Below are 26,366 nucleotides of genomic sequence, written 5' to 3' on the forward strand. Positions count from 1 at the left end.
GTAAAGATATACTTGCTACAAGTTTAAATAATACTTTTACAATTCATACACGCTAATGCTAGATCTGCAGTGATGCAATAATATATACACTAGTTAAAGCGGAAGGGTGCTTTAATGTAACTACAACCAGTGTTTCGGATTTTTTTTTTCAAATCAAATCCAAATCCAATCAAATCCAAATCCTCCCGGATTTTTAAGGGATTTGGATTTGCCTTATTTTTCAATGGCTTGGATTTGGATCGGATTTGATCCCCACAAAAAAAACCCCGGATTTTTTCAAATCAAATCCAAATCCTTTATAAAGATTTGTTTCGGATTTTTTTCCAAATTAGAATTTTTTTCCTGTACCACCCAGCCACTGTTTAGTATTTACCTTTCTTGTCGTCTGCAGACTCTGCACTTACACTTACTCTGCTCGATTTAATCCAACTTAAGAAATCTAAAGGAACCTGTTATTATAGTTTTTTAAAAAATATGGATTTTGTAAGAAATCAAAAGTCGAACAGACTTTTTAGCAAAACTTCTATTAAAAAGTAAACTAATCCAATTAAGTCTTGGGTTTTTATTTGATATTAAATTAGGGATTAAAGTCAAAAAAATTTAAAGGAAATTTAAAAAATTTTTACCTTGACACAGAAATATGTAGAAGAACTTGGATGTAACTATGTGTTATATGTTGCAATCATAAAATTAACAATTGATTGTGAATTGGATTGGATTTGGATCGGATTTGGATCGGATTTGGATCGGATTTTCTCAAATTTAAAATGATTTGGATTTGGATTTGGATTTGGATTTGATTTGGATTTGATTTTGCTGATTTTTTCGAGCTTAGGATTTGGAACGGATTTCAAAACACACGCAATGATTTGGATTTGAGTCAAATCCGGCAAATTTAGAAAATCCGAAACACTGACTACAACCTCAGGTAATGAAATAAGATAGAATTTAAACTACAGTTGCTAATTTTTTTTGTAGGAAGTTTAATCGTTAAATGTTTTACATCTACAAGTGTGTGTTCTAATACTTTTTTCTGTTGGCACGATTAACATTTTTATTAAAAACAGGCTTTGAATGTGTATCGAATAGTGTAACTAATGCAAATACACCTAGTTGATTTTCAGATTATGTGTTTATTATTGCGTACAATACTACATACACATCTAATACTTAGTCCAGTCGCCATCCACAGCTATAACAAGCTGCAGACGGGACACCATGGACTTTGCGAGAGTTTGCCAGTAAGATGGCCGTTGACTTAGATGGTTCCAGTTATTACTGACAGCATTCCACAGTTCTTCGGGATTTTTGGCGTGGTGGGAATCCATTTCACGCACCATTTCACTCCACAAATTTTCAATGGGATTTAAATCTGCTCCTTTTGGTGGCCAAGGCAGAAGCTGAAAGGAGACACCTTCATCTTCAAACCAGTCCCGAACGAGGAAACTCCTGTGGATTGGGGATTGATCCTGAACAAATGGAATGAGTTCATCCGTTCCAAACCTAGCCCATTCAGATGGTAAGAGATCGTTCTACAATATTTCTATATATGTTATAGCCGTAAGATGGCAGCTGATACGATGCATTTTCCCGGCACCATCGGATGAAAACCAGGCCCAAACTGGAATTGATTGTCTCCCGCTCCGTTTAATCACCCGAGTGTGGCTAGGGTTGAACCTCGTTCCGTTAGTTCGATTAACGAAGGAACGACCACACTCGTGGGAACTATTAAGCGAACATTAAATAATGAAAGAAAAATTCAAAAAAATAACCCAAATACACTATTTACCCAAAAGTTTTTTCATCACTAAATATGACTTTTGCCCACCAATCTGCATCATTATTGACGAATTCCGTTGCGAATGCTAATCTTGCATTTTTTTGGGCCTGCGTAAGGAATTCTTTTTTGGCAGCAATTCTCCCTTGAATGCCATGCATTTTTAGTCTTCGAGAAATCGTTCCTCCATGAATGGGCAATTCACAAATATCTATCGATGCTTAAGCTTTAACAATATATAACATAAAACTTTTGATGTTGCTGTTAGTTCCTGCAGCGTTGTGATTGGTTTTGCACTTATGGCCTGCAACAACATTGCATCTTGCGCTGGCGTTGTTTTACGGGTTGCTCCGGATCCTATTTTGCGCTTAACGTCAAAAGTTTCTTCGTATCGATGGATCCACTTTTTCACCGTATTCGGGTGCCATTGAATTATTTCTGCGATTTCAGGTATGCTAGTATTTTGGTTAAAAAGCGCAACTATAGCTCCTTTATCTTGGAGACTTAAATGTTTGCTCGGCTCCCGAAAAAACATAACGCTTAAGGAAATTTAGAGGTGCGACTGACCTTATTCAATAATTTTTATTACTGAGCTTTTCCTCCTACACTTAAAAACTATGTAGTGCCAAAAGGTATACTTTTTTCAGCTTATGCAGTTCGACCTAGGTCAAGGATAAATCCCTCTACGTCACAGCTACAGACTTCCTGTCCCACTTCAGCCTAGGTAGCTTTTTTTTTTTTGTTTTCTGTCCAATTCCAACCTATGTGATATTTTCTTACCCTTTCCTCTCATGATTTCGACGCGGACAAAAGTCAAGGTCTCGTGTTTCATTTCTTGTCATTTTTCTTGAAGTGTAGACACGAATTTCGCTCTCAGCATGGCATCGTCATCATTCCCAAATTTAATATCTACCACGCCAAGAGATCTTGCATCCCGGCGTGATAGGCAACAATGGAATAATACTATTTTTACCGACTCCGCTACATTCAGGTAAGGCTCTTAATTTTAAGTATTATTTTTGCGCTGAAAAGTAATTATTATTATTATTTTTTTGTTATTCTTTAGTATCCATCAAGCCGGTCACATATTTTTGGACAATTCCCCATGTAAGGTAAAAAAAACGAAGCATTCCATTTATGTGTGGGCTTGGTTCTCAACGACTGGCGGAGTAGGATCCATTTGTCGAGTGGACAATTTCCCTAGCGAGATCATCGAAGTATTCAGCGATGAATTTTGTCCGGAATTGCTGACGGAGTTCAAAATTGTCAATGTTACCTACCTGGACGGAAAAGCATCACGCATCACGGACGCATTTCAGGAGTGGATCAGTGGCCAAGATAATGTTACGGCACATCCGTGGCCGGAAAATTTCAGAGATGTTTGGCCATTTCGAAAGGTATGGTTGGATCTTGAAAAAACAATTTACCTTAACGCGAAACAGCCAGGAAACCAAGAAGATCAATGGGTCCTCATCGAAAAGTTCTGGGATATAAAAAGCAGTTGTGACGTGTATTGGAAAGCGCTCTTAGATTCTTTTACACCAAAGTGAACTTCGTTCTTGAAAGCGAAGAATTTTTTTTCTAATGGTTCCCTGTTTTAAGTTTTATGTTTCTGTCATTTATTGTGTTTCTAAAAAAGGATTTTGGTCAAGAAGATTTACCTTTCATTTGTTTTATTTAATTTTTAAAATAAACTCACTAATATACAGGTGTCATGTATCAAAATGTTTTATTTAAACAATCTGTATACAACGATAAGTTACAAAATGTAAAGTATATAATAACAGATAAGTGATAAGGCTGTATTTGCATTAATTACACTATTTAAGTAATCTGTAGACACCTGTTAAATGCCATAAATTTTAATGAAAGCCGGTTTTAATAAATAATGTTAATCATGCCAACAGAAAACAGTAGCATACCACACTCTTGTAAGAGTAAAATATTTAACGATTTAACTTCCTGTAACAAAATAATTAGTAACTGTAGTTTTAAATCTATCTTATATCATTACCTTAGGTTGTAGTTACATCATAGCCTACCTCCGCTTTAACTGGTATATATTATTCTATCACTGCGGGTCTAGCCTTAGCCTGTATAAATTGTAATAGGATTATGCAAACTTGTAGCAAGTATACCTTTACACTGTTGAGGGAATCCCAAAAACAGATTTTAATGTTGATAGGTATTTCCTTTTATTGAGAAACCAAAAAATACAAACAAAACAGAGACTTGGTTGTGATGTTTTTATATTTTCAATTTTTCACAGCTCCTATTACCTAAAGCAATATAAAAAAGAAATAAGGATAAAAATTTTAATTTAAAAGTTTTGCACATTTACCTTTTCACATTGTATTGCTATCTAACAATATCTTTTAACAAGAACGCTTTGGAACAACATTTATTTTTTACGATTTACGTTTTCAATTTAACAATTGACATTCGGCTAAAACCGTCTGCTGCAGTAGGTAGGATTCTGCAGAACTATGTTTGCGGAAAACGTCGCTGTCAAAACAAGCCATCTTGCGGACAATATGCTGAAAATAAAACATAAAAATCCTATGGCCTTATTCGACAGATTTCTTTGTAACATACTGTACCTTATCCGTACCATTTATTAAATTTTGGCTCCAACAAAACACTTGTAGGAAATGTTTACACTAATCGAGTCCTTTGTTTTTACGCGGGTAAATTTTTCATACCCATCGTTTTTGACGTCATGCTCACTAGATGGCTTCAGTTTCATCATTCAATAGTTTGTTCACAACTTATCTATTAAAATTCTCGTCAACGTCGTTCTTTAAATTTCTCCACATTCAAAATTTATAATCAGAGACGGTATAGGTCTATACGCATAATTTTTTCAAATATTTCAATTTCTTTGGTCATAGAAAGCTATGATATGGCAACGCTTCTCCTCTTTACTGTTCCACTTCAGTTGTCGTTTGCTTGCAAACTCATGTGAGCAATGTAAAGCTTATGGAGTCGTCAACGAAACAATTTGATTATTTTACGTCATCTCCTCGACTTGTGATCGTTATGACTGCTATAGGTTTAACTGGACGGCAAAAAAGAAGAAAACTCCAAAATCATCTGGCTTCTGCTAAAGGGTTGTATGATAACGACGTATTTGTTGAAAACCACTCTATTTTTCTGGTTAATGTGTTGGAAAATGGAGATGTGGTTCCCGGGAGTGACTTTAGTGACCATTCAAATATTGACGTAAACTCTGGCATATCAGAAAGAGAAAGTGGAATTAATGGAAGTGATTTTGATCCATTGAGTGAAAGCGACGGAGAATTCTATGTGGAAGAAAATGTCGAAGTAACAGACATCTTTTATGATTGTGAATTTCAAGATGATGGTGATGTTTTTTTTAACTGTAAAGAAGAACCAAGTGACTGTGACTTTACCAAACGTTTTGCATCCTGGGCTGTACAATGCAAAATACCTCAGTGTCATGTTGACAAATTACTGACCCTTTTAAAGTCCTCCGACGGTTTCGACGTAACAAGTTTGCCAAGTACTTGTCGGACAATATTTAAAACCATCAGAAAAACTGCTTTTAAAACGACGGGGAAAGGCAACTACTTCCATTGTGGTGTCGAACGAGGTATTAGATTGATGTTGAAAACATTAAATATTAGCCGGATACCTTCCAACTCTATAAAATTGTTGGTCAATGTTGACGGAGTGCCCATTTCGAAGAGTTCAGGAAGTCAATTTTGGCCTATTCTAGGTCTTATAATGGGGATCCCAAATTCAAAACCCTTTCTTATTGGCATTTATCACGGCCCTTCAAAACCTGACAATTCAAACTCTTTTGTCGAAGATTTCACGACTGACATGTTAGAGTTAATACAAACAGGCATTTCGTTCAATGGTGTTATCATTAAGGTAGTACTCCATGGTTTCGTGTGTGATGCCCCGGCACGAGCTTTTATTGCCTGTACTAAAACACACACTGGGTATTTCAGTTGTTCAAAATGCGTTGAAGAGGGGGATTTTGAGGGCCGAATTGTTTTTCTGAACGAAAGCGCTCCGTTAAGAGATGACGTCAGTTTCAGAAATAAAGATCAGGAAGAGCATCATACCGGTATATTGTCGCGGGTGAAAAGGGATATTGGTTATCTCTTCGCAGAGATGAGTCATCCGCTCCTTGGACAAAGCTGCGATCGTGGTGAAGAAATTATCGGGAGAAGTCCGCTCCAAGAAAGATACGCAGATATGCAGTCCGGAAGGGGAGTAATTCGCGCGACGGTATAAAACGCTGCCCTGAATCTGCGTTAGATGAGTCTCCATCGGGTGAGCTCCCGGAGCTAGGCTCCGTAGGAGTAGTTCCCTGGAGTCTTCAGACGCTCTCCGAGTTTGGTATGGTCATCCCTTATTGTTATTAGTTAAAAGTGAATAATTGTCTAGATTTAAGGTCATCACTACTTGTATTGATTTATGTTCATGTGACACAATACAAAGCCAGTGCGACAATTGGTGGAGATACAGTCCGTTACCCGTGAGTAACAAATTTGTGCTGCTTTGTGGCAATTGTTGAAGACGCAGCTCGTTGCCTGAGAGTAAACGAAGTCGTGCTGCAGTCATTGTTAGCCGATGCCGAAGAGGACCAACCCACGGCTACCTAGTTGCCCAAGAGACCCCAGCCGACGATTACATCCGCTTCGAGAACTGTCAAGCGTTCCGGACCATTTGACCGAAGAAGCTGACAGTCGGGGTGAATCAGTCGAGACTGCAAGAGGCTTAGACTCGGATCCAGAAACCGAGATCGATTTGAGAGCGGCGACGAGTCCAGTTGTTCCGGCCGTGGGACAACAATTTGTAGTGCCATCAAGGCATATTGAGCAGCCGCAAAGACAAGCTATGGAAGGTGTCAGAAAATTTATTAGCTCACTGATATTCCGAAAAAGTTCGGAAGAAGTTGCGCACCAATTGATGGAGCGCTTTGAAGAATATTCTACCCACAACAGATGGGGTGATATTGGAAAAAAAATAATTTTGAAAAGTATTTTGATGACGCCGCCAGGAGCTGGTTCAATGGTGCAAGGCTCCCGAACGAGTAAATGGTAAATCTCAAACGGCCGGAAGATATGCGATTGCAGTGCCTCTTCCATGGCCGAAGGCATTCGGTTAAAATTGAAAAAAAAAAAAAAAAAAAAAAAGGAAAATCCTTAAGACTATCCGGAAAATACAAGAAACATTTAAACAAGTAAGCGCAACCGGAAAGAAGAAAAACGAAGGAGTAAAAGTCCCTTATTTGCCAAGAGGACGCAAGCTGATTTTTAGTCTCATCAACCTTCGTGGATCGCAGAAGATTAGTACAGTCGGATCGCCTGTCTTGAAGAAGGGGGACCTGTCGCGGGTGAAAAGGGATATTGGTTATCTCTTCGCAGAGATGAGTCATCCGCTCCTTGGACAAAGCTGCGATCGTGGTGAAGAAATTATCGGGAGAAGTCTGCTCCAAGAAAGATACGCAGATATGCAGTCCGAAAGGGGAGTAATTCGCGCGACGGTATAAAACGCTGCCCTGAATCTGCGTTAGATGAGTCTCCATCGGGTGAGCTCCCGGAGCTAGGCTCCGTAGGAGTAGTTCCCTGGAGTCTTCAGACGCTCTCCGAGTTTGGTATGGTCATCCCTTATTGTTATTAGTTAAAAGTGAATAATTGTCTAGATTTAAGGTCATCACTACTTGTATTGATTTCTGTTCATGTGACACAATACAAAGCCAGTGCGACAATATCCATTTTAGAAAATCTCCCCATTGATATGGTAGCTACTTTCCCTTTAGATTATATGCATTTGTGTTGTTTGGGAGTAATGCGAAAGCTGTTATGGTCATGGATTAAAGGCCCATTGTATTGCAGAATAAGTCACAAACAAAAAGAAAAAATATCAAATTTTCTTGTAATCTCACGGATTTCATTCCATCTGAATTTGCTCGCAAATCGCGATCTCTAACAGAGCTTGCTAGGTGGAAGGCAACTGAATTGCGAACGTTTTTGCTCTATACTAGGCCAGTAGTGTTGAAAAATGTATTGCCTACTCGTATGTACGACCACTTTCTTATTTTCCACGTAGCAATTAAAATCTTAGCTACGGAAGGATTATGTAAAGAATTTAACCAGTATGCGAAGGAATTGCTTCATTTATTTGTTGGAGAGGCAAAGGGACGTTAGGGAAAAGAATTTCTTTCATACAACGTACACAATCTTATTCATTTAGCGAACGACGTCGACAGGTTCGGGCATCTTGATGCTTTTTGTGCGTTTCCTTTTGAAAACTATTTGCAACAAATAAAAAATCTTTTGCGAAAACATGATAAGCCATTGCCCCAAGTTCTTAGAAGACTTAATGAAATCCAAATGAACGAACTGCCTGTCGGAATTTTGCCCGTGTCACAAACTGTATTAAAAAAGAAGCATAATGGGGGACCAATGATAAATGCCTGTAATGGAAAGCAATACAAGATGCTGGTTTTTCAATCATGGACCATTCGCACTAATAGTAATTCTGATGGCTTTGTGATTCTAAACAATCAAAAAGTTGTGAGGATTTCTAATGTTGTGGAAAACGAATACGGCGTATTTCTGATCGGGCAACATTTCATGCGAAAGAGTGACTCATTTCACCATCCGCTCGCATCTTCCAGACTAGGAGTTTACTGTGCGGAACAATTGTCTCCACTTAAGCGATGGCCTATTACGGCAATGAAATGTAAGGCTATCTGTTTGCCGAAATCGATAAACAATAGACGAGAATTATACGTTTATCCTTTGCTTATGCAAAGAAACTGACGGAAATCAACGATTTTATTTGAAATATTACATGTTGGATACCTTCACAAGATAATTTTTCATTTATCCAACGGTATTATTGTTTTAATGTTCAAAAATAATTCAAACACCCACTAATATTTATTTCTTTTTCAGAATAGGAATCTAAACACTTCATTTTCAACAGTTTAACGTCGCTATCTATTTTACAAATTTGGCAACAGTTGTTTTACTTTTCATCTTCAAGTTATCGTCTTTAATATCAGTGTCGTCTTCTCGAGTCGGTCACGTTTTCCGTGACTCATCTCTCTCGTTGAACGTTAACTTTCTATCTTCAATCTTATCTTCAGGATTTATCTAATTAACAGGTATTTTTTTACTCGCTTTATTTCATTGCAGTATAGTAAAAATTTAAGTGAAATGTATAACGCTTATTGTGTCGTTGATGTAACAAAAGCGGGTAACGACCACGTCTGGACCTGTTCTATTTTAGTTGCATTGATTTCTACTTTTTCCCATTAGTTACCTAATTTCAGAGATTTTCAAGACAATAACTATTTGAAACGTTATTTGTTCATCTAGGTAAAATGTTTATCATTGCGAAGTATTGGATGGGTGCTGAAAAGAATTACTGTGAACCGGAAGTTGTACCTCAATCCTGGTATTGTGCTGTTTCGCAGAAATGTTGGTGGCCACCCACTAGTATTAGTAATGCTACAGTTAAAAAGCTAATCATAAAATCAGCAAAGTATGATGAAAGTACCTGGACTTCTTATGATGCGGAATGTATTGCAACATTCAGTAAGTATATGTATATCGTTTGTAATTCATGAACTTATAATAATACACATTGTAATTTAGAGACTTATGGCGCAGCAATGAAGGAAATTGGTAATGCTATTCTTGGGAAAGAAATCGTGTCACAGAAAAGCTCTACAGATGTTGATGGAACCAAACGAGGTAAAGGAAAACGTAAAAGAATGCCATCTCGAAAAGGTAGAGCTTCATGACCAGCAACATCTAGTGACAGTGGAGAACAGCAACTGTCGAACAACAAAACTCGTGAACGGAAGCAGCAAACCAAAGCGCAGTCGTATGGTTCCGGTTCATCATCGAGCGAGATTGAACTAGAAGATGCTATTGGTCCACACCGGACACAACGTTCTCGTGTCATAGAAATGTCATCTACAAATTTCGGTGCGATAAACAATTGTTTCACATATTTTTGCCGTAACCAAATTGTTTTTTTTTGTTTTTTTTTGTTACTAGGATCATCAGCAATTACTACTTCAAATGGACCAACTCATTCTGCGGAGATGGTTGGGCTTCCACAGGTGCCATCTTCACTAGGAAGGCAATCGTTGCTCACATATGAGAAGGAAAGTGAACCAGTGGCTTCGACCAGCAGACACAGAGGTGACTGTTTATATTTGAAACATTTAAATTAACTTATTAACATTTCATACTCATATTTTACAGCAACATTGTCTGTTAATGCTTCAAATGTTGACTGGAACATGGAAGACGCACTTGCAGATCATAGTAGCCATTCAAACAGGTGTGATGTCAGAGTAAACAATCGAAATGTGGTGGAAAAATCACAGTCAGCGCCAACAACTGTATACGCCAAGAAATCAGAAGTTCAACATGACGCATCAAGTAAGCAAGTATACTTATACCAAATATGCCAATAATATTATCAATCCAATGTAACTTTTGATTTCAGTTGCTCATCCTGAGAAAATTATTCCTCGATTGGGTAGTTTGATTAGAAGCGTAGAAATACTGAAAGGGAATCAACGTGACATCATGTCTCTTTTAACCGTGCTTTTGCAAAACATGACTTCACCACAGGAAAATTTAGCGGATACAATAAACGAACACAACTTTCCTTTGCAGACAACTGCCGATGTATCGAAATTCAATAGAACACTTAAAGATAAATCAAACATCGAAAAAATGGTAAGTTTCCTATATTGCTTTTTTCAATAATGTGCGCTGACTTACAACCTAGTTTTGGATTAACATTTTATGTTGTATTTCTAACTCTAGGTCATCTTTGTATCTGGGATCGGTGGTACAGCCAACAACATTGTGGGCAGGGTCATGAAGACTTTGATGACATACAGGCTGGGTAGTCAGTACTGTTTTGCCGATGCTAACGAAGACAAACATGCATTTAAAATGTTGCCCATGTGTCAGGTGATTATCGGTAAGTTATTGCTGACTCTTATTTTTATGTTTGTTGTGCTCGAATTGTAAACATTCATTTCTTTGGATTTAGATGGAATAAAACAAGTTCACCCCAGCTTATTAGACAAACACACGATTAAAGGCAAGATATCAACATGGTTGCGGCACTGCTCCCGAAACGCTGCAAAAGAAAATGCGAGAGAAAACGACGATGAAAGAGACGAAGAATAATTTAATTTGATGACAACAAACATGTAGCATTGTTCATTTATTATTTTTGGTTCCATTTTGTCATAAAAATGTTGTTGTCCCGTGTTAATCAAATTATTGGCAAAAGAAGAAGCCTTATCTCTGTTAATTTAAACCTTTTTGTCATTTAACTTCAAACTGATCTCAAAACAAGAAGTTTGTTTATTTGAGATTTCGGAAAAATATACAAAATTTATTTGTTTACATATATCCTTTTGTTATAGTTATTACTGTCTTACTCAAGATTAAAAAATAAGCCAAACATATATAGTCACATTACTGAAATTTATTTAGGAAAATCATTTATATTATACATATCCCATATGCATACCATGATTTAAAAACTGGTGTAAAGTTCGTACATCCCCCGGCCAAGAGTCGTCCCATGGGCTGTACTAGGAACAGGAATTGGATGCTGGCAAGGCGGACATTGCCACATCCAAAACCAGTCTCAAACACAAGAACGTTAAATAACGGGGAGTCCATGGGACGTCGTAATCGTAACAACATGACATCTACGGGACGTCTTTGGATCAGGTGTGTGTTATCTGGGTACCCAGGGAACTGCGGTAAAACGCAATTTATGACGAATAAAAAAAATAACCTGGTTTAAGATAACGTACCAAAATTTAAATTTGTAAGCATATAAATCGACGACTAAAAGACTCATTTATTGTTCTAATGACTCAACATCATACAATGGTTCGCCATAACGATAATTATTTGTGTGAAGTTGACACAGGCACGAAAAAAAGAAGGATGCACAGTTAAAACATGCCGAAATACATCTTTCATACAGTAAAATTGTTTTACTCTTTTGTTTGCTGTTTCGTGTCTAGCTAGGATTTTTTTGAAATTTTTAATGATCTCCATTAGGATTTACAAAGTAATTGTTATCTCGGTAGCCCTTTTCAGCTAAAGCTTTTTCGTCAATGTCAAGATGATCGATGAAAGAATCACGAGCTAATCTCAAGTCGGGCCATTCGCCGCATGGGTATCCGCCGTGGGCCCAAACAATATTCCCCGTTGCGATGCAAAGTCCAATTTCACAGCGAACGCCAGGTCCGCTGAATTTATGCAAAAACCATTTTGGGTCGAATTCAGTGGGCTCCAAAATTCGAAAATCGGTGCCATCAAGAGAGACAAACGTAGTGGTGCCTTCAGGTGCGTTTTCGAGACGTTTCTCCCAATCAAGCTAATATTTTGAAGTAAAAGTAAATGTACATATTGGAATGTGCAAAATATAAAAAAAATAATTTGATTTACCACTGGAAGATTGGCTATAAGACGAACATAAATTAAAGACCATTTTCGAAAAGTCTTTTCGCTTGCTCCAACGAGGACAGCATTAACACTCTCGATGTTGTACTGCTTTAACAATAAAAATCCCCATAAGAGATGATTTGTGTTGAATTAGGCGGGCGTTGAGTTGACAACATATCCCAAACGAATGCACACACTTGCGGGGATGTCCCGAAAAAAGAACGAAAAAACGCCACTGGGTGTCGGCCTTTGAGATTTATGTGGGGCTGCGTTGGCTGAAGCATCCAGAACAAATGACAAACGACAGCCGCCTACGATATTTGTAAACAAACAGTCAAACACAAAATAAAAGTTATAAAATGAACACAAGCACCAACACATTTGAAATTCTGCTAAGACACGTAGTTTAATACGGCAAGTCAAATAAAAAATAAATGAAAACGAAAAGTTCCCCAGTTTACCCGCGATAATTCTGCCCAATTTGCAGCCAATCACAAACCGGCGGGAACCATAAAAATTTGAATTTCGACCGAATAATAAATATATAAAATGAAGAAAAACACCAACAGAATTGAAAATTTGCCCAGTGACGTAGTTTAATACGGCAAATCGAATAAAAAATAAACGAAAACGAAAAGTTCCCCAGTTTACACGCGATTATTCACCCCAATTTCAGCCAATCACAGAACGGCTGGAACCCCCAGGGAAACAATAAACAGTTTGGGGCCCATAACCACGGCATAGCCTTCCATCTTTACCAAAGTAAAATCTCTCAGGAATAAACGATAACCCATACTAATGCTTCCCCGTAAGTTATGACAAGTTATTTTATGGCCAAGATTCCAAAAAATTTCACTCATTGTCATTATTGCAAGTAAACACAAAAAAGGATACACTGAGCAAATGACACACTGAAACGTCGTCTGCTGATCTGTTGCCAGACTTGTTAAAATAAAATTTTGTTTACATTTCAAAATTCAATTTTGCTAAAACTATGTTTTGTTTAATTGATCCCTCCTTTTAAGAAAAACTTCTTACCTTATATGTAAATGCTAGATTTTAACGACTCCTCCTTATATAGAGTTTCAGTTTCGTACACGATTTCTCTCTTCCGCAAAGTGGTTTATAGAAATTTATTTCTCCCCCCCTTTTTATTTTTTATTTATTTATTATTATTATTATTATTTTTTTTTAAGATTGCGTCAAGGTGATCGAAGTAGTCTGGTGTAGTGTGATCTTTGTTCTTCAGTTGTCGCTTGACTGTCTGTGCTGTTTTGTTTTCATTTTTGAATCCCCCACTTTCTGTGATGTATACGCTAGAATTTGTTTCTCAGCATCTTGCTGAAATTAAAATGACTTTTTCACTCTTCCATCCGGTGATGTTTCCAAATTCGTGTTGTGAGTATCGTCGTTTCACCACTGCCGATGTCCAGTTGTTCGAAGAATTATTCAACACGGTTCGAAGTAGTGTTTCCAGTCCCGTTGCTCCCGTATATGTGGTACAGCCTGTTTGGTGCAATGACTTCTATTACAAGTAAATCCGTCTTCTTGTTCATTTGTGGTATCCTATTCTTGTTTTCGGAATTCCTTTATTGTTTTGTTTTATTTTATTTTTGTTATATTTTCTTTTATTTATTATTATTGTTTTTTTTAATATATAGTGAATATCCTGGCTACGTCCGACTTCGCGATATTCTTTCACTGCTGCACGCACGGTTCTTGTGGTGGGCAGAATCAGGGGATGACATTTATCATCCTTGGGTTTCGGTTTCGAACATATATCCGGAGCTGACATATTCCGAGATTCAGATACGACTCGAGCACCGTCAAGTCCGATTGGCTGTTTTGAACCATTTGAATGATTTTGCTGAGGATGATTGATTTGCTTTCCGTCGGTGTGCCTAATTTTTCACTATTGTTTTGATTTGGTTTTTGTTTTGTTTTTTGTTTTTTTAAAGTACTGATTGGAAATAAATTCCTCTACTACATCTACCATTTTTTTTTATGTTTGGTGTTGTGGTTTTTTTTTATTTGTTAATTGTGCGTTTTAAATGGTCCTCTGGAGTACATCTGCATAGATCCTCCCACACCATTCCGTAGCCAACGACATAGCTGCATGTCGTGTGACTTCCCGTACATTCCTTGTTTTGCTCGTTTTCCCATTTTAATTCTTCGATAGGATACAATTTTCCTTTCTTTGGTGCACTCGGTGTGTTTATCGACGTAGGGTTTTCTTTTGGTTTTTCTGTCGCTGACGTCATTAAAGGTGCAAATTCCCTAATGAACGGTTTTTCATTTGCTCCTCCAGCGCTGTAGATGGGTTCTGGTATCATGGAATCCATTTCTTGAATATCACTTTCACTCACTTTACGTGATTGCTTGCGTCATCTGAAGCTTTCATTAATCCGTGGAATAGGATTACAGGCAATAAAATTCTTAGACAGATGAGAAATAGGATGAATCCTATCGTGGAGAGAGCCATGATTTTTAATGTGTCAAACCAGGAAAACATGTTTCCGATTTGATTGTCCTGTTCTTCTGTTACTAGGATGTTAGGTAACTCTTTGACTTCTCCTTCATTAATTCGTCCCACAGGGTCATTTAGGATGTTCAGCTGTTCCATTTCCATTGTTCCATGAGCTGGGTGGTTCCTTAATCCATAGTCGAAACTGTTAAAGCGCAGTTCTTCGAATTCTGCAATTAAATCCAGATTTGAGGTGTGTATGGTCGCCTCTTGTTTAATCCAGTCTCCTGCTGTTGCGTTATGTTGCCACGAATGAGGATATCCGTTGATGTTTATCAATTGTGATTTCCAAAAACACTCTGAATACGGGTGAATAGACCATCCGTCGAGTCCGATCGTACAGTTGTTTTTTCCGTAAACGAAAAATGGCTGGAACCCACACTTGGTCTCTTTTGCTGATAGTGAGATCCTTTTTGGGTCGCATTGTTGCAATGTCATGGCCTGACCAAAACCATATATCCTTGTACACATTGGAAGTCCGAGTGCGGCAGCTGCAAGCAATCCATTTGTTTGGGCTAACATTATGGCTTGCGTTCGTTTTATCTTTGATAACTGGCAGTACACATCCCGAATTTCCTTTGCCAATTTATTGTCGTGTTCAGTTTCAATACTGATTTTGTATTGCTCGTGCATTTTTCCAAGCTCGTATTTTATCAAGTCACTTAGCTCCTCAGTGGATTTTGGTAGACCGTTACTTGTATTAGCGTCATTTAGCGGTCGATAGTCATCTACTACAAGTTCATGTGCTGTATTTTCTTTTTGTTGTCCTGAAACCTTAAATTGATCATTTGAACTTTTGTCTTGAAATTCTGACTTAACTCGGGTTGTATTGTGTTGTTTCTCAATTTTGTCAATATCTTTTTCTTCGTCATCCTTTGATTTTGTTATTCCAGTGGTTGTTGTTTCGCTTGGCTCTTATTTGACTTGGTGTAGGATATTTTAGGCTTATAGTTGGCTCGGTGGAAGAAATAATCTCAGCTTGGTTAGATTTTGGTTTTATTTTGTCTGTTGTGGTTTCTGTGTTTACTTTTTCTGTAGTTGTAGATGACTGTGTCGTGATAGCCGTTTTGGGTGATGTACTAGTTAATGTTGTTGATGCGGTTGTTGATGTTATTGTTGATAATTGCTCTGTTTCTGTTGATTTTGTAGTAGATTTTGATGTTGTAGTTGATTTGGGTGTAGAGGCCGGTATTTGTGTGATAGTGGTTGTTTTTAGTGTGGTAGTACTTGGCTTTTGATTGATGGTGGTCGGTTTTTCTGTGGTAGTGGTCTGTTTTTGCGTGGTTGTGGTCGGTTTTTTGTGGTTGTGGTCGGCTTTTTTGTGGTAGTAGTTGATTTTGTTGTTTTTGTTTTGAATGTTGTTGTCGGTTTTGTTGCTGTTGTGAGTGGCCTAATCGTTGTTGTTGTTGTTTCTGTTTTCGCACTTGTTGTTACTGTGGCTGCAATGGAAGGTATGACTGATTTATCTGTTGTAGCAGTCATGGATGTTGCTGACTTTGTCGTTATGGTTGAATTTTTAGTTATTCTTTCCGTTGCGTTTGTTTTATATTTAATCTCCTTTGGATCACGATGGTTTAATGGTGGCAAGATTGGTAGATTTTTTCCAAATAAGGCGTGTTGAGTATGTAGAGATATTATTGCTGCTGCCGACAATGTTCTAGGTTGATGTGGGTTTCTGTACTCGAAACTAAAATGTTGGTTTCTGGCTTGTTCCATGACAGTGTCCCAACGATAATTTGTCGACCCGTCTTGTAAGGCATTTCCGGTCCGAAGCACCCGAATGAAGTCCTGTTCTATCACTTGCCATTAATTGTCCTGTGTGATCGAATGTTCCCCAGATGGAACTTTTATCTGAGCATTCGTGCAGGATGAGCATCGTTGTGTTCGCTTTAATGCAGTTGTTTGTGTTAAATGGTCTTATCGTGAAGTCGGAGGAGTATTCGAAGGCTTGGCCCTTGCTGGATGCTTCGCTACAGTTAGCCACGGATGTTTGTGATTGCACCAAGGGGTCATTACTTGTTAATAATTTTTGTAGGCTTGTTTGACATTTGATCCAATTAGGATCGCATGCTTCAAGTGTTATTGCTTTGTTGATGCCATTGTGTGTTAAACATATTTTATCGGGTGACTTACCATGTTTCATTAGTCCCCATCCTATCATGTCCCATATGATATTTCCTCTCCCATGGTTCCGTTTCAATAATCCTCCGAAAATTGGCGAACTGACACTCGTTACTGATGTCCTCTGTTCCAACTGGATTTCTTCGAATTCGTCAATGGATGCATCTGGGAAATTATCCAACACATCCGGGTTTGTTGTTAGGATTTCGATAACCCCTTGTTGACTTTCACTAATTGTTCCCTGTCTACTGCATGTTTTTAGTGTTGCCAATCTAACTCGTCCCTCTTCTTCATCATGTAAGGTGATGCATAGGCCTGTTTCCAGAGAAATCCATTGGTAGTTAGTTAAATCCAGTATCCACCTTGATGTGTTTTCGGTGCAATTTTCTGCCATAATTTGATTGTTTTCATTTGCCACGATGCAGATGTTAGTGTTTATAAGCCTTATGCTATGATCTACGATGTATTCGAATTGTGTTCTTGTTGTCAAGGGGTCTTGGATATCATATTGGTTGTGGACTGATACTTGCGTGTTTATTGATGAGCCATTAACCATGAGATACGCAATTGTATCTTTTTCAGTCATTATTCCATTTTCTTCTACGTTTGTTATTATAGGATGTCCCATTCGTATCGAACCCCATGCATATGATATGCTGTAAAGTCTTTTCCCCATAGCTTCTTTTTCAGCACGGTTGTCAAGAAATTCAATTTCGTTATTAGTTGACCGTTTTACTTTGCTCGCTACTGGGTCTACGTATTCATTGCAAGACAATGTATCTACATTTACTTGGTTCTCACAGGATGGTAATGAAATTTTAAAATTTTTATATAACTTTGTGGTCGTCTCTCCTGGAAAAATAAGAAATGTCAAAGGCATCCCTACTACTTTAAATCCAGGTTGGGTAAATTCTTTATTATTTATATCTGGTTTGTTAGAGAAGGTTATTTCTATCTGTTTTTTATTATCTAGAAGACGGCTAGTGTTTACATTAATCATTGAGTTTGTTAATTCTATATACCCTTCACCTTTAAAAATAATTTGTGAATTTGATGAATTCGTTGATCTATCTCCCCATACTATGGTGCTATGATTTTGTGTATACTCCCCTTCTTGCTGAGTGGTGTTTAAGAATCCAAATGGACTTAACACTAAGCTTTCTGGTGTCTCTTGTTTTAATGTTATCTCTTTCGCAAAGAAATTTAATGCATGGTATTCTTTGATAGCATACCACTTCCCTTCCCCAGTGGGAGTTGATGTAAAACTCAACGTTGTTGTTCCTGCCTGCATAAGATTACCTCCGCATTTTTTATTATTTACCATTTCCCAGCATTCGATTGCTGAGAGTAATTTTGTTTCCTGTGAATAAACTGTGTCAAAAGACCCTATCCAGAAAGATCCGGTTATTTTATTAGTCTTAATCCATTGTTTGCAAGTCCATCCTTCCCAAGTTTTTACTGGGTTTTGTTTAGTCATTAGCCTATAATATGTTAGGTAACTTGGTTGATGGGTAGTGCTGGGGTTTTTGCAATAGTATGGTGAGTTAATATCTAGGATTCCTCGTGTTTTAACATAGTTGCAATCGCATACAGACGAGAAGATGGTGTGGGTTGTTTACAATGTAGTTAGAATGCAAATGAATAGTAAATTTTTCTCCATCTGTTTAAAAAAAATTAATTGCATTTTAGAAATTGGATGACTGATTTCTAGATCTTAAATTATATCGTGAGGTTGTCTTAAAGTCAGAATTAGTCTGGTCTATTGAATTGGGGAATAGCATTCTTGGATCTAAGAATGATATTATTGGTTGTTCCAGTCCAAGTTGCTTTTTAGGCCTCCCTGATCTTCGTCTAATGGCTGTCGTTTCTGCTTTTTTCTCTCTGACTATCCTATAGTACCAGATCACCTGGATTGTACTTGACACTTTTTGTCCCGTCATCATAATACTTTTTCTGCTTCGTTTGAGCTTTGAACAAATGTTGGTTCGCTAATTCTTGTGCCTTTTTCCACTGGCGAGAATATTCTTCATGTTGATTTCCTTCCATTTCGTAATGATGGTTGCTCTTAATGTCGTTTGGTAGAATGGGTTCTCTTCCGTATAAAAGGTAAAATGGGCTATCTTTAAGAGTTGCTTGTTTTGACGTGTTGTATGCGAATGTGACGAATGGTAGATATCTATCCCATTCCTCGGGTTCGTCTACCACATAACAAGCAAGCATATCACATAGCGTTCTGTTAAACCTTTCTACTAATCCATCGGATTGTGGATGATATGCAGTTGTACGCATCTGTTTTATCTTAAATAATTTACATATTTCTTGAAAAATATTTGATAAAAAATTTGTTCCTCGATCTGTCAACACGATTTCTGGGGCTCCATATTTTGTTATTAACTTATTTACTAGAATATTGGCTATTGTTTGTGCGGTTTGATTTTTCATTGGAAATGTAAAGACAAATCTACTGGCATAGTCTGACAATACTAAAATATATTTATATCCCTTAACACTTTCTTGAATTGGTCCAACTACATCCATTGCAATTCTTTCCCATACCCTATTTACTGGTGGCAAAGGTTGCAATGGTGCTTTACTCGTGCCAAATGCTTTTCGTCTTGCACACTTTAAACAACTGTTAACGTATGCCGTGACATCAGATCGCATATTAGGCCAAGAGTACTGCCTTTGTAGTCTTGCTAGAGTTTTCGTTAAACCTAGATGTCCCGCTAATATGTGGTCATGATTTTCCTCCATGATTTCTCTTATTTTCACAATGGGAACTACTATCTTTCTATATCTATCAATTAGTTCTTGTTTCTCATTTAACTTATATCCATTTATATTTCGCTTTTTATTGCCGTTCTGTATCTTTTTAAGATTCTCTATTATTCTTCGGCAATAGTTATCTTCATGCTGTAATTCAGTCCATTCTTTCTCCAAATTATTAACCTGGGGTTCTGTTTTCGATTCTACTTTAGCAATGGGTAATATTGGAATACGACTAAGAGTGTCGGCGTTTTGGTGTGACTTACCAGGTCGATATCCGATTACGATGTCAAATTCTTGTAATTTCAATGCCCATCTTGCTAGTCGTACTGCCGGTTCAGATTTGCTCATCAACCATTCTAAAAGTCGATGATCAGTGAATACCGTGAACTTCCGGCCGTATAAGTACGTTCTGAATACATCTACAGCATGAATGATTGCATATGCTTCTTTCTCTGTTGTTGACCATTTGGCTTCATGGTCGTTCAGATGTTTAGAAGTATACGCGATGACGACTTCTAGGTCGTCTGATTCACTGGGATCCTGTTCGTCGGTCGCAGCTGAATCCGCTGATTGGGGTGGAGGTTGTATTTGTGCCAAGACTGCTCCTATTCCGTATCCTGATGCATCCGTATAGATGATAACTTCGCGCGTGAAATTGGGATAGCTCAGAATAGGTCTAGATATGAGGCAGTTCTTTATACAATCAAAGGCGTCCCTTTGTTCTTCCCCCCATTTCCATTCGACTGACTTCCTTGTCCGTGCTGTCAATGGATGAGCTTTATCAGCGAAAGCTCTGATAAATTTTCGATAGTAACTTGCTAGTCCCAAAAATGAACTCAATTCTTTTGTGTTTTTAGGTGCAGGGTAATTAATAATTGATTCCACTTTTTTAAGATTTGGTGTTATGCCTTGTTCGGATACTATGTAACCTAAATAGTCCAACTTCTCTTGAGAGAATTCGCATTTTTTCCGTTTTAGTTTTAAACCCGCTTTTGTCAACAATTTAAAAACTTCTTCTAAATGTTTTATATGTTCATCAATCGAACTACTGAAAACAATAATGTCATCTAGATAAACCAATGCAAACTTAAAAAGTACATCTTTCAGGATGTTATTCATTGCTCTTTGAAAAGTGCTTGGTGAATTTGTTAAACCAAATGGCATACGATTGAATTCATATTGTCCAAATTCACATATAAAGGATGTTTTTTATTTATCGCTTTCTTCTATTTCTATTTGCCAGTATCCGCTTAATAAATCCAGTGTTGAAAAATACTTTGAACCGCACAATGCATCTACGGTATCATCTATTCTAGGTAAGGGATATCTATCTTTTATCGTTATTTTGTTTAATTGTCTTATATTCAATGCACATTCTCATTTCACCATCCTTTTTGTTAACCATTACAATTGCCGCTGAGAATGGGCTAGGACTATCTCTTATAATTTTATTTTGTAGCATACTATCAATCTTCGATTTTACCGTATTTTTTAGCGCTTCAGGCGTTCTACGCAGACGCTGATTAATTGGTGCGCTAGCTCCCGTATTAATGAAATGTTTGACATTAATAGCCAACCCAAGGTCTGATTCCTTATTTGCAAACAATCTTTCGTTTTTTACAAGCAACCATTCAATTTTTGTTTTTACTTCATTAGGAAAATTCGATATTTTAAAGTCCTTCTTTTCTAATTTTCTATTTTTCTGGTTTGATAAATCTAATTGACTAAAAGCTTCTAAATTAATGTAGTCTTTTGTAGTTAATGGAAGTTCCTCTTCTTCTACATTGGATAAAGACCTTAGTGGGATATTTATTCCCACTTCGGAAAAAGTTATGCTATACAATGGCAATATACTTTCGGAAAAACTATGTTCTACTCCATAGTGATCATAACTGATCTGCTTATTTTTAGTGTTAATTTTTACGTTATTGCTAGCCAAAAAATCTAATCCTAAGATAAAATTTTCATTAAGATTTTCCATCACATAAAAGTTGTGGTTAATTAGATGATTCTTATTTATGGTTATTTTAAATTCATATTGGCCTAATGATTTGAGCTCTTGTCCTGATACTGTCCTAAATATCGGATCATCGATGTTTTTTATTGGTTTTAAATTTTTATCACTTATGTTAAAATAAAAGCTAGATGAAATTAAACTGGCTGCTGCACCAGTGTCTACTAAAGCTTTTGTTTCTTTTTCAAAAATTCTAATTGGGATACGTATAAGTTTAGGTATTTCTGCCGTTAAGTTAGGTTTTACATGATAGTGATTAATGCTATTGGAATTATAGAGTGAGTGGTTTCCTACATTTGACGTCGTGGCTGACGGTTGATACGTGTCATATCTGTCCAACATTCTCTTGCAATGTGTCCTTTTTTGTTACACTTGTAGCACGTAATATCACTGTTTTTCGCTGGTTGTGTGTTGTGAAAAGGTTGTACTCGTGGCTGATACTGATTACCATTCGATTCACGCCATGGCTGATTTTGAGGGTTCCCAAAATTTGAGGGTTAGTATATATTCCTTCGCGGTTGATACAAATTATTCTGTGGCCGTTGAAATTGTCTTTGGTTTAGTTGCCGTTGGCCATTTTGATGTGGCCCGTATGAATAAGGTGTTTGGCGTTGCGTTGTTGATTCTTGAAAACTTTCCCTTCCCCTCTGGGCGTTATAGTTTTCTCTATATGGGCTGGCTTCTCTGCTTCTGGAAAAACTTGGTTCTCGGCTGCGTGAGTAGCTTGATTCGCGGCTGTTTTGCTGGTTATTGTTAAATCCTACTCTCGGATACTGTGGTCTTGAATTGTGTTCCCGTGATTGTGATCTGCGAGGCTCGTATTGGTCAGTGGCTGCTATGACTGCAGCTTATTCCTGTGATATTTCATTTTTATTAGCACATTCCATCTCTAAAATTTTTTGTCTTAATTTCTCTATTTCGAAATCCTGTTGCTTTCCATGGTGTGCAATGCCAGCAATGACTGCTGTTAGCTCTTTGTCGTCATTTTTTTCCTTGTTTTGCAAGATCTGTTCTGAAATAAACAGTTGTTTGCATAGTGCATCGAAGTCGTTGGCATCTTCTAGCATTCGTAGGTAAAGTTCCGTTTTTATTTTTGGTAAGATCCCTTGGATTAAAATTTTAATTTTGGTGGTATCCCGCATCTTTTTTACTTTACTCAAGAGCTGGTCTTCCACAACTGTCTTGTTGTGGTCAAGTTTTTCTTCTTTTCCTTCGATTCCGTCGTATAGGTTGTTTAGTCTTGACACGAAAGCTCTACAGTTTTCTTCCGGTTTCTGTTTTAGCTGCAAGAATTTTTTCTTTAAGGTGGCAAGATCATAGGCGTCTTGGAATCTTGCAATGATTGCTGATCGCCAGTCATCGTATTAAAGTTCATCTCCTTGTTCTTATACGTATTCTTCGTGCCAATCCAGAGCTTCACCTTTAAGTCTGTCTGAAAAGAATCGTAATTTTTGGGTGTCGTCCCAGTTGTTGTTTCTTGCTACGTACTCAGCTGTTTTAAGCCACTCCGTTATCATTTTGTCTGTGCTTTTTCCTTTGTATGGGGGGATGGATTTTTTATCTTCTCGAGAGAACAGTTCCCCCAATACTTTTACTATTAGTTGGGTAAAGGTTTTGATTATTTCTATTTCTTCTGCGGTAGGGGTTTTTTCTGTTGATTTTCCTATTGGGTTATGTTTCGAAGTCTCAGCTTCCTCGGAAGTATCGTGGTCAACTCCCAGTATTTTAAAATTTGGTTTCTCTTTGTTAAAAAGTTCGTTCTGTTTCTGCAATAGTTCTATTGTTTTATTCTGGGACTCTATTTGTTTTTTTAGAGTTTCAATAGTTTGCTGTTGCTTTAAAACTTGTTCTGTATCTAATTCGAAATGTAATGATTTGTCGTTTATTTCACTTATTGACGTTAGATCGTTAATTTGTTCTATTAGTTTTGAAACTTCTCCTGTATGTTCTTCTGTTCTAAAATTGTCTGAGCTATCTGTTTCGATGTAAAAAGCTTCTTTTTGCTTATAATCCACTAGACGTTCCTCAAGGCGTTGTATCTTGCTCTCCTGTGTTGAAATGAGTGTTTCTTTATCTCTTATTTGTCTTTCGAGGTTTCTATTCCTTGCGGCTAATTCTAGTTGCCCTTTGTGTAGACAGCTTCTTTCTCCCTTTGTTGTTTCGAGAGAGTTTTTCAATTCTATTACTTCCTTTTCTAATTCGTCGCTTCTTTCTTTCTGTGCCTTTTCGTGTTTCTTAACGGTATTATAACTTTCTAGGAGTAACTTGTTTTCGTTTTGGAGTTTGTTTACATTTTCTTGACCTTCAGTTTCCACGTGTGCTGTAGTTTCTTCCTTCTTTTTCAGTAGTTTTTTAAGATATTCTTCGTTTTCTGTGTTTTTTCGAAGTATTTGTTCTAATTCACTGATTCGATGATAAGTTTTTTCCAGTGAATTCTTTAAGAATTCGTTACTTTCTATTATTTTTTCGGTAGATTGATTTGGGTTCTTTTCTTTTTTTGCAATTTGTTTTTGTAAGTTAAAGTTTTCTAAGCTGATTTCGTCTGTTCGTTTTCTCTCTGCGACTTGTTGCGCAAGTGCTTCTTCTTGTAGAACGGTGTTTACTTTGATCAAGAATTCTTTCTCTTTACCGTTAACAGTTTTTAACTGTTGTAAAAGAGTGTCTACGTTACTAAATTCTCCTCCGAGTGACTTAATCTGATCTCTTTTAGTTTTTGTTGTTTTACTTATCGTCTCGTGAGTGATTTCATCTGGCGTATTTAAAGTTTCTTTTAATATTGAGTACGCGAATTGGTATAAGGCGTTATGCGCCGCTGTATTTGCCTCTTTTTTTCTATCTTCCAATTGTTTTATCGCGGCTGTTGTTGATGTTGTTTGATAACTTTTTGATTTTTCCTTAGTATACTTGTATTCTAATTCTACTAATTCTTTCCAGCTGAGAATAAATGCGGCTCTTGGCATTTTGATTTCAGAGTCAGGATTTGTTATATCATGGGTTTTCAAATTTGGGTTTACTGGTGGTGAAGTTTCGTTAGTTAAGTCAGGGTAAACTGAGTCGGTCCTGAGAGTAGTCTTAGTAAAAAAGATTTCTGCATTCGCTTACCATGATGGATTTTGTTTGACCGACGCAAGTAGGTAGAAAAAAAATTATTAGCACTTTATCCTCCTGATTCAATTTTATTGTCTACTGTTTCGAAGTCTTTTTATACCGGTGACAAAATCTTTTATTTCAATTTCAAGTCAAATTGGGACCTCCAATTGTAAGATTTGCCAGGCGTGTATTTATTGACTTCTACAATAGCAATACAATCAAACCAAGAAGCATGACCCTGCTCTAACCATTGTTACGAATAACATTGCTTTTTATACAGAATTGCAAGTGGCACATTGGGTGTGGCTTAGATGGCGGTGGCGTGTGGTCACTTGGTCATGTGGGCGTTTCCTTGGTGTACACCTTGCATACACTGAATGTCCGTGCAGATTTGCCATCTTCTGTAAAGCGTAAATAATGCAGTTGGCTCGTTACAATATTATCACATGTTTATGATACTTTGAGATTGTCAAGACTGTTGGTTTTCATGATCTGTTTTCATCACCTTCAAAGATTTTTAATTGTTAACAGGTTGATTACATCAATGGTCGCATGGCTCAGATGCCAAAGCACCTGCATAGTAAGAAGGAGATCATGAGTTCGACTCTCGTTGGGACCTATTAGAAAATTCTTGTGTAATTAAATATCTGTGTGAATCTTTAGGATTTAAATAGATATCATCTCTATAAGTTTGTTTCAATTGATATACGATATCTAGTCAAATGACAATAGCTGTGTTACAAATTTATGATATTATCACATGTTTATGATACTTTGAGATTGTAAAGACTGTTAGTTTTCAAGATCTGTTTGCATCACATTCAAAGATTTTTAATTGTTAACAGCTTAATCATATCAATGGTCAAATGGATTAGATGGCAAAGGGCCTGCTTAGTAAGCAGGAGATCACGAGTTCGAGTCTAGTTGGGACCTATTAAAAAATTCTTGTGTGATTAATTTTCTGTGTTAATCTTTAGGTTTTAAATAGATATCGTCTCTTAAACAATTTATCAATTGATATACGATATCTAGTCAAATGACAATAACTGTGTTACGAAATTATGAATTTATCACATTTTTATGATACTTTGAGATTGTAAAGACTGTTGGTTTTCATGATCTGTTTTCATCACATTCAAAGATTTTTTTTGTTAACAGCTTACGTTTATAAACGGTCGCATTGCTTAGATGGCAAAGCGCCTGCATAGTAAGCAGGAGATTACGATTTCGAGTCTCTTTGGGACCAAATAGAAAATTCTGGTGGATTTAAACTTCTGTGTGAATATTTAGTGTTAAAATAGATATCGTCTCTTTAACATTGATATATATAATATATATCAAACAGATAACTGTGTTACAAAATTATGATATTATCACATGTTTATGATACTTTGAGATTGTAAAGACTGTTGGTTTTCATGATCTGTTTTCATCACATTTAAAGATTTTTAATTGTTAACAGCTTATTTAAATCAATGGTCGCATTGCTTAGATGGCAAAGCGCCTGCGTAGTAAGCAGGAGATAAGGAGTTCGAGTCTCGTTGGGAGCTAATAGAAAATTCTTGTTTTATTAAATTTCTGTGT

General features: G+C 37.0%; 3 protein-coding genes, 1 long non-coding RNA gene and 1 pseudogene across 4 annotated transcripts; 2 read left to right on the plus strand and 3 right to left on the minus strand.

Moving 5' to 3' along the window:
• Window positions 1–3,489: 3,489 nt before the first annotated feature.
• LOC116927479 lies at window positions 3,490–4,252 on the minus strand. The gene is made up of 2 exons (XR_004396645.2): window positions 4,119–4,252; window positions 3,490–4,056 (listed from the first exon to the last, which is right to left on the minus strand). It is a non-coding gene; the product is annotated as an uncharacterized LOC116927479 (long non-coding RNA).
• Window positions 4,253–4,577: 325 nt separating this feature from the next.
• LOC116927473 lies at window positions 4,578–9,569 on the plus strand. Its single transcript, XM_045176735.1, has 3 exons — window positions 4,578–5,993; window positions 9,142–9,360; window positions 9,421–9,569. Exons 1-3 carry the CDS (start codon window positions 4,757–4,759, stop codon window positions 9,567–9,569), a joined length of 1,605 nt encoding a protein of 534 aa, XP_045032670.1. The 5' UTR covers window positions 4,578–4,756.
• On the plus strand, window positions 7,342–11,209 carry LOC116927474. Its single transcript, XM_045176083.1, has 10 exons — window positions 7,342–8,653; window positions 8,716–8,927; window positions 9,142–9,360; window positions 9,421–9,519; window positions 9,584–9,756; window positions 9,829–9,975; window positions 10,039–10,218; window positions 10,286–10,521; window positions 10,612–10,771; window positions 10,844–11,209. Exons 5-10 carry the CDS (start codon window positions 9,738–9,740, stop codon window positions 10,981–10,983), a joined length of 882 nt encoding a protein of 293 aa, XP_045032018.1. The 5' UTR covers window positions 7,342–8,653; window positions 8,716–8,927; window positions 9,142–9,360; window positions 9,421–9,519; window positions 9,584–9,737; the 3' UTR covers window positions 10,984–11,209.
• A 462-nt stretch (window positions 11,210–11,671) lies between these two features.
• On the minus strand, window positions 11,672–13,169 carry LOC116927475 (annotated as a pseudogene).
• A 1,122-nt stretch (window positions 13,170–14,291) lies between these two features.
• On the minus strand, window positions 14,292–17,495 carry LOC123474527. The gene is given in 4 exon segments (XM_045176737.1): window positions 14,292–14,629; window positions 14,707–15,562; window positions 16,403–16,501; window positions 16,503–17,495. Coding segments are annotated over 4 exon segments (2,286 nt in total).
• Window positions 17,496–26,366: the final 8,871 nt, after the last annotated feature.

The sequence above is a fragment of the Daphnia magna genome, linkage group LG7 (assembly GCF_020631705.1).
Source record: "Daphnia magna isolate NIES linkage group LG7, ASM2063170v1.1, whole genome shotgun sequence".
NCBI lineage: Eukaryota > Metazoa > Arthropoda > Branchiopoda > Diplostraca > Daphniidae > Daphnia > Daphnia magna.

Excerpts from the sequence above, each read along its gene's own strand:
- LOC116927474 (XM_045176083.1), top strand. Across the intron at positions 9,976-10,038 it reads TTCGACCAGCAGACACAGAG|CAACATTGTCTGTTAATGCT; the intron begins GTGACTGTTTAT and ends CATATTTTACAG. Across the intron at positions 10,522-10,611 it reads AATCAAACATCGAAAAAATG|GTCATCTTTGTATCTGGGAT; the intron begins GTAAGTTTCCTA and ends TTCTAACTCTAG.
- LOC116927473 (XM_045176735.1), top strand. The coding sequence starts at position 4,757 with ATGGAGTCGTCAACGAAACAATTTGATTATTTTACGTCATCTCCTCGA. Across the intron at positions 5,994-9,141 it reads GAGAAGTCCGCTCCAAGAAA|GTAAAATGTTTATCATTGCG; the intron begins GATACGCAGATA and ends TTGTTCATCTAG. Across the intron at positions 9,361-9,420 it reads GGAATGTATTGCAACATTCA|AGACTTATGGCGCAGCAATG; the intron begins GTAAGTATATGT and ends ATTGTAATTTAG.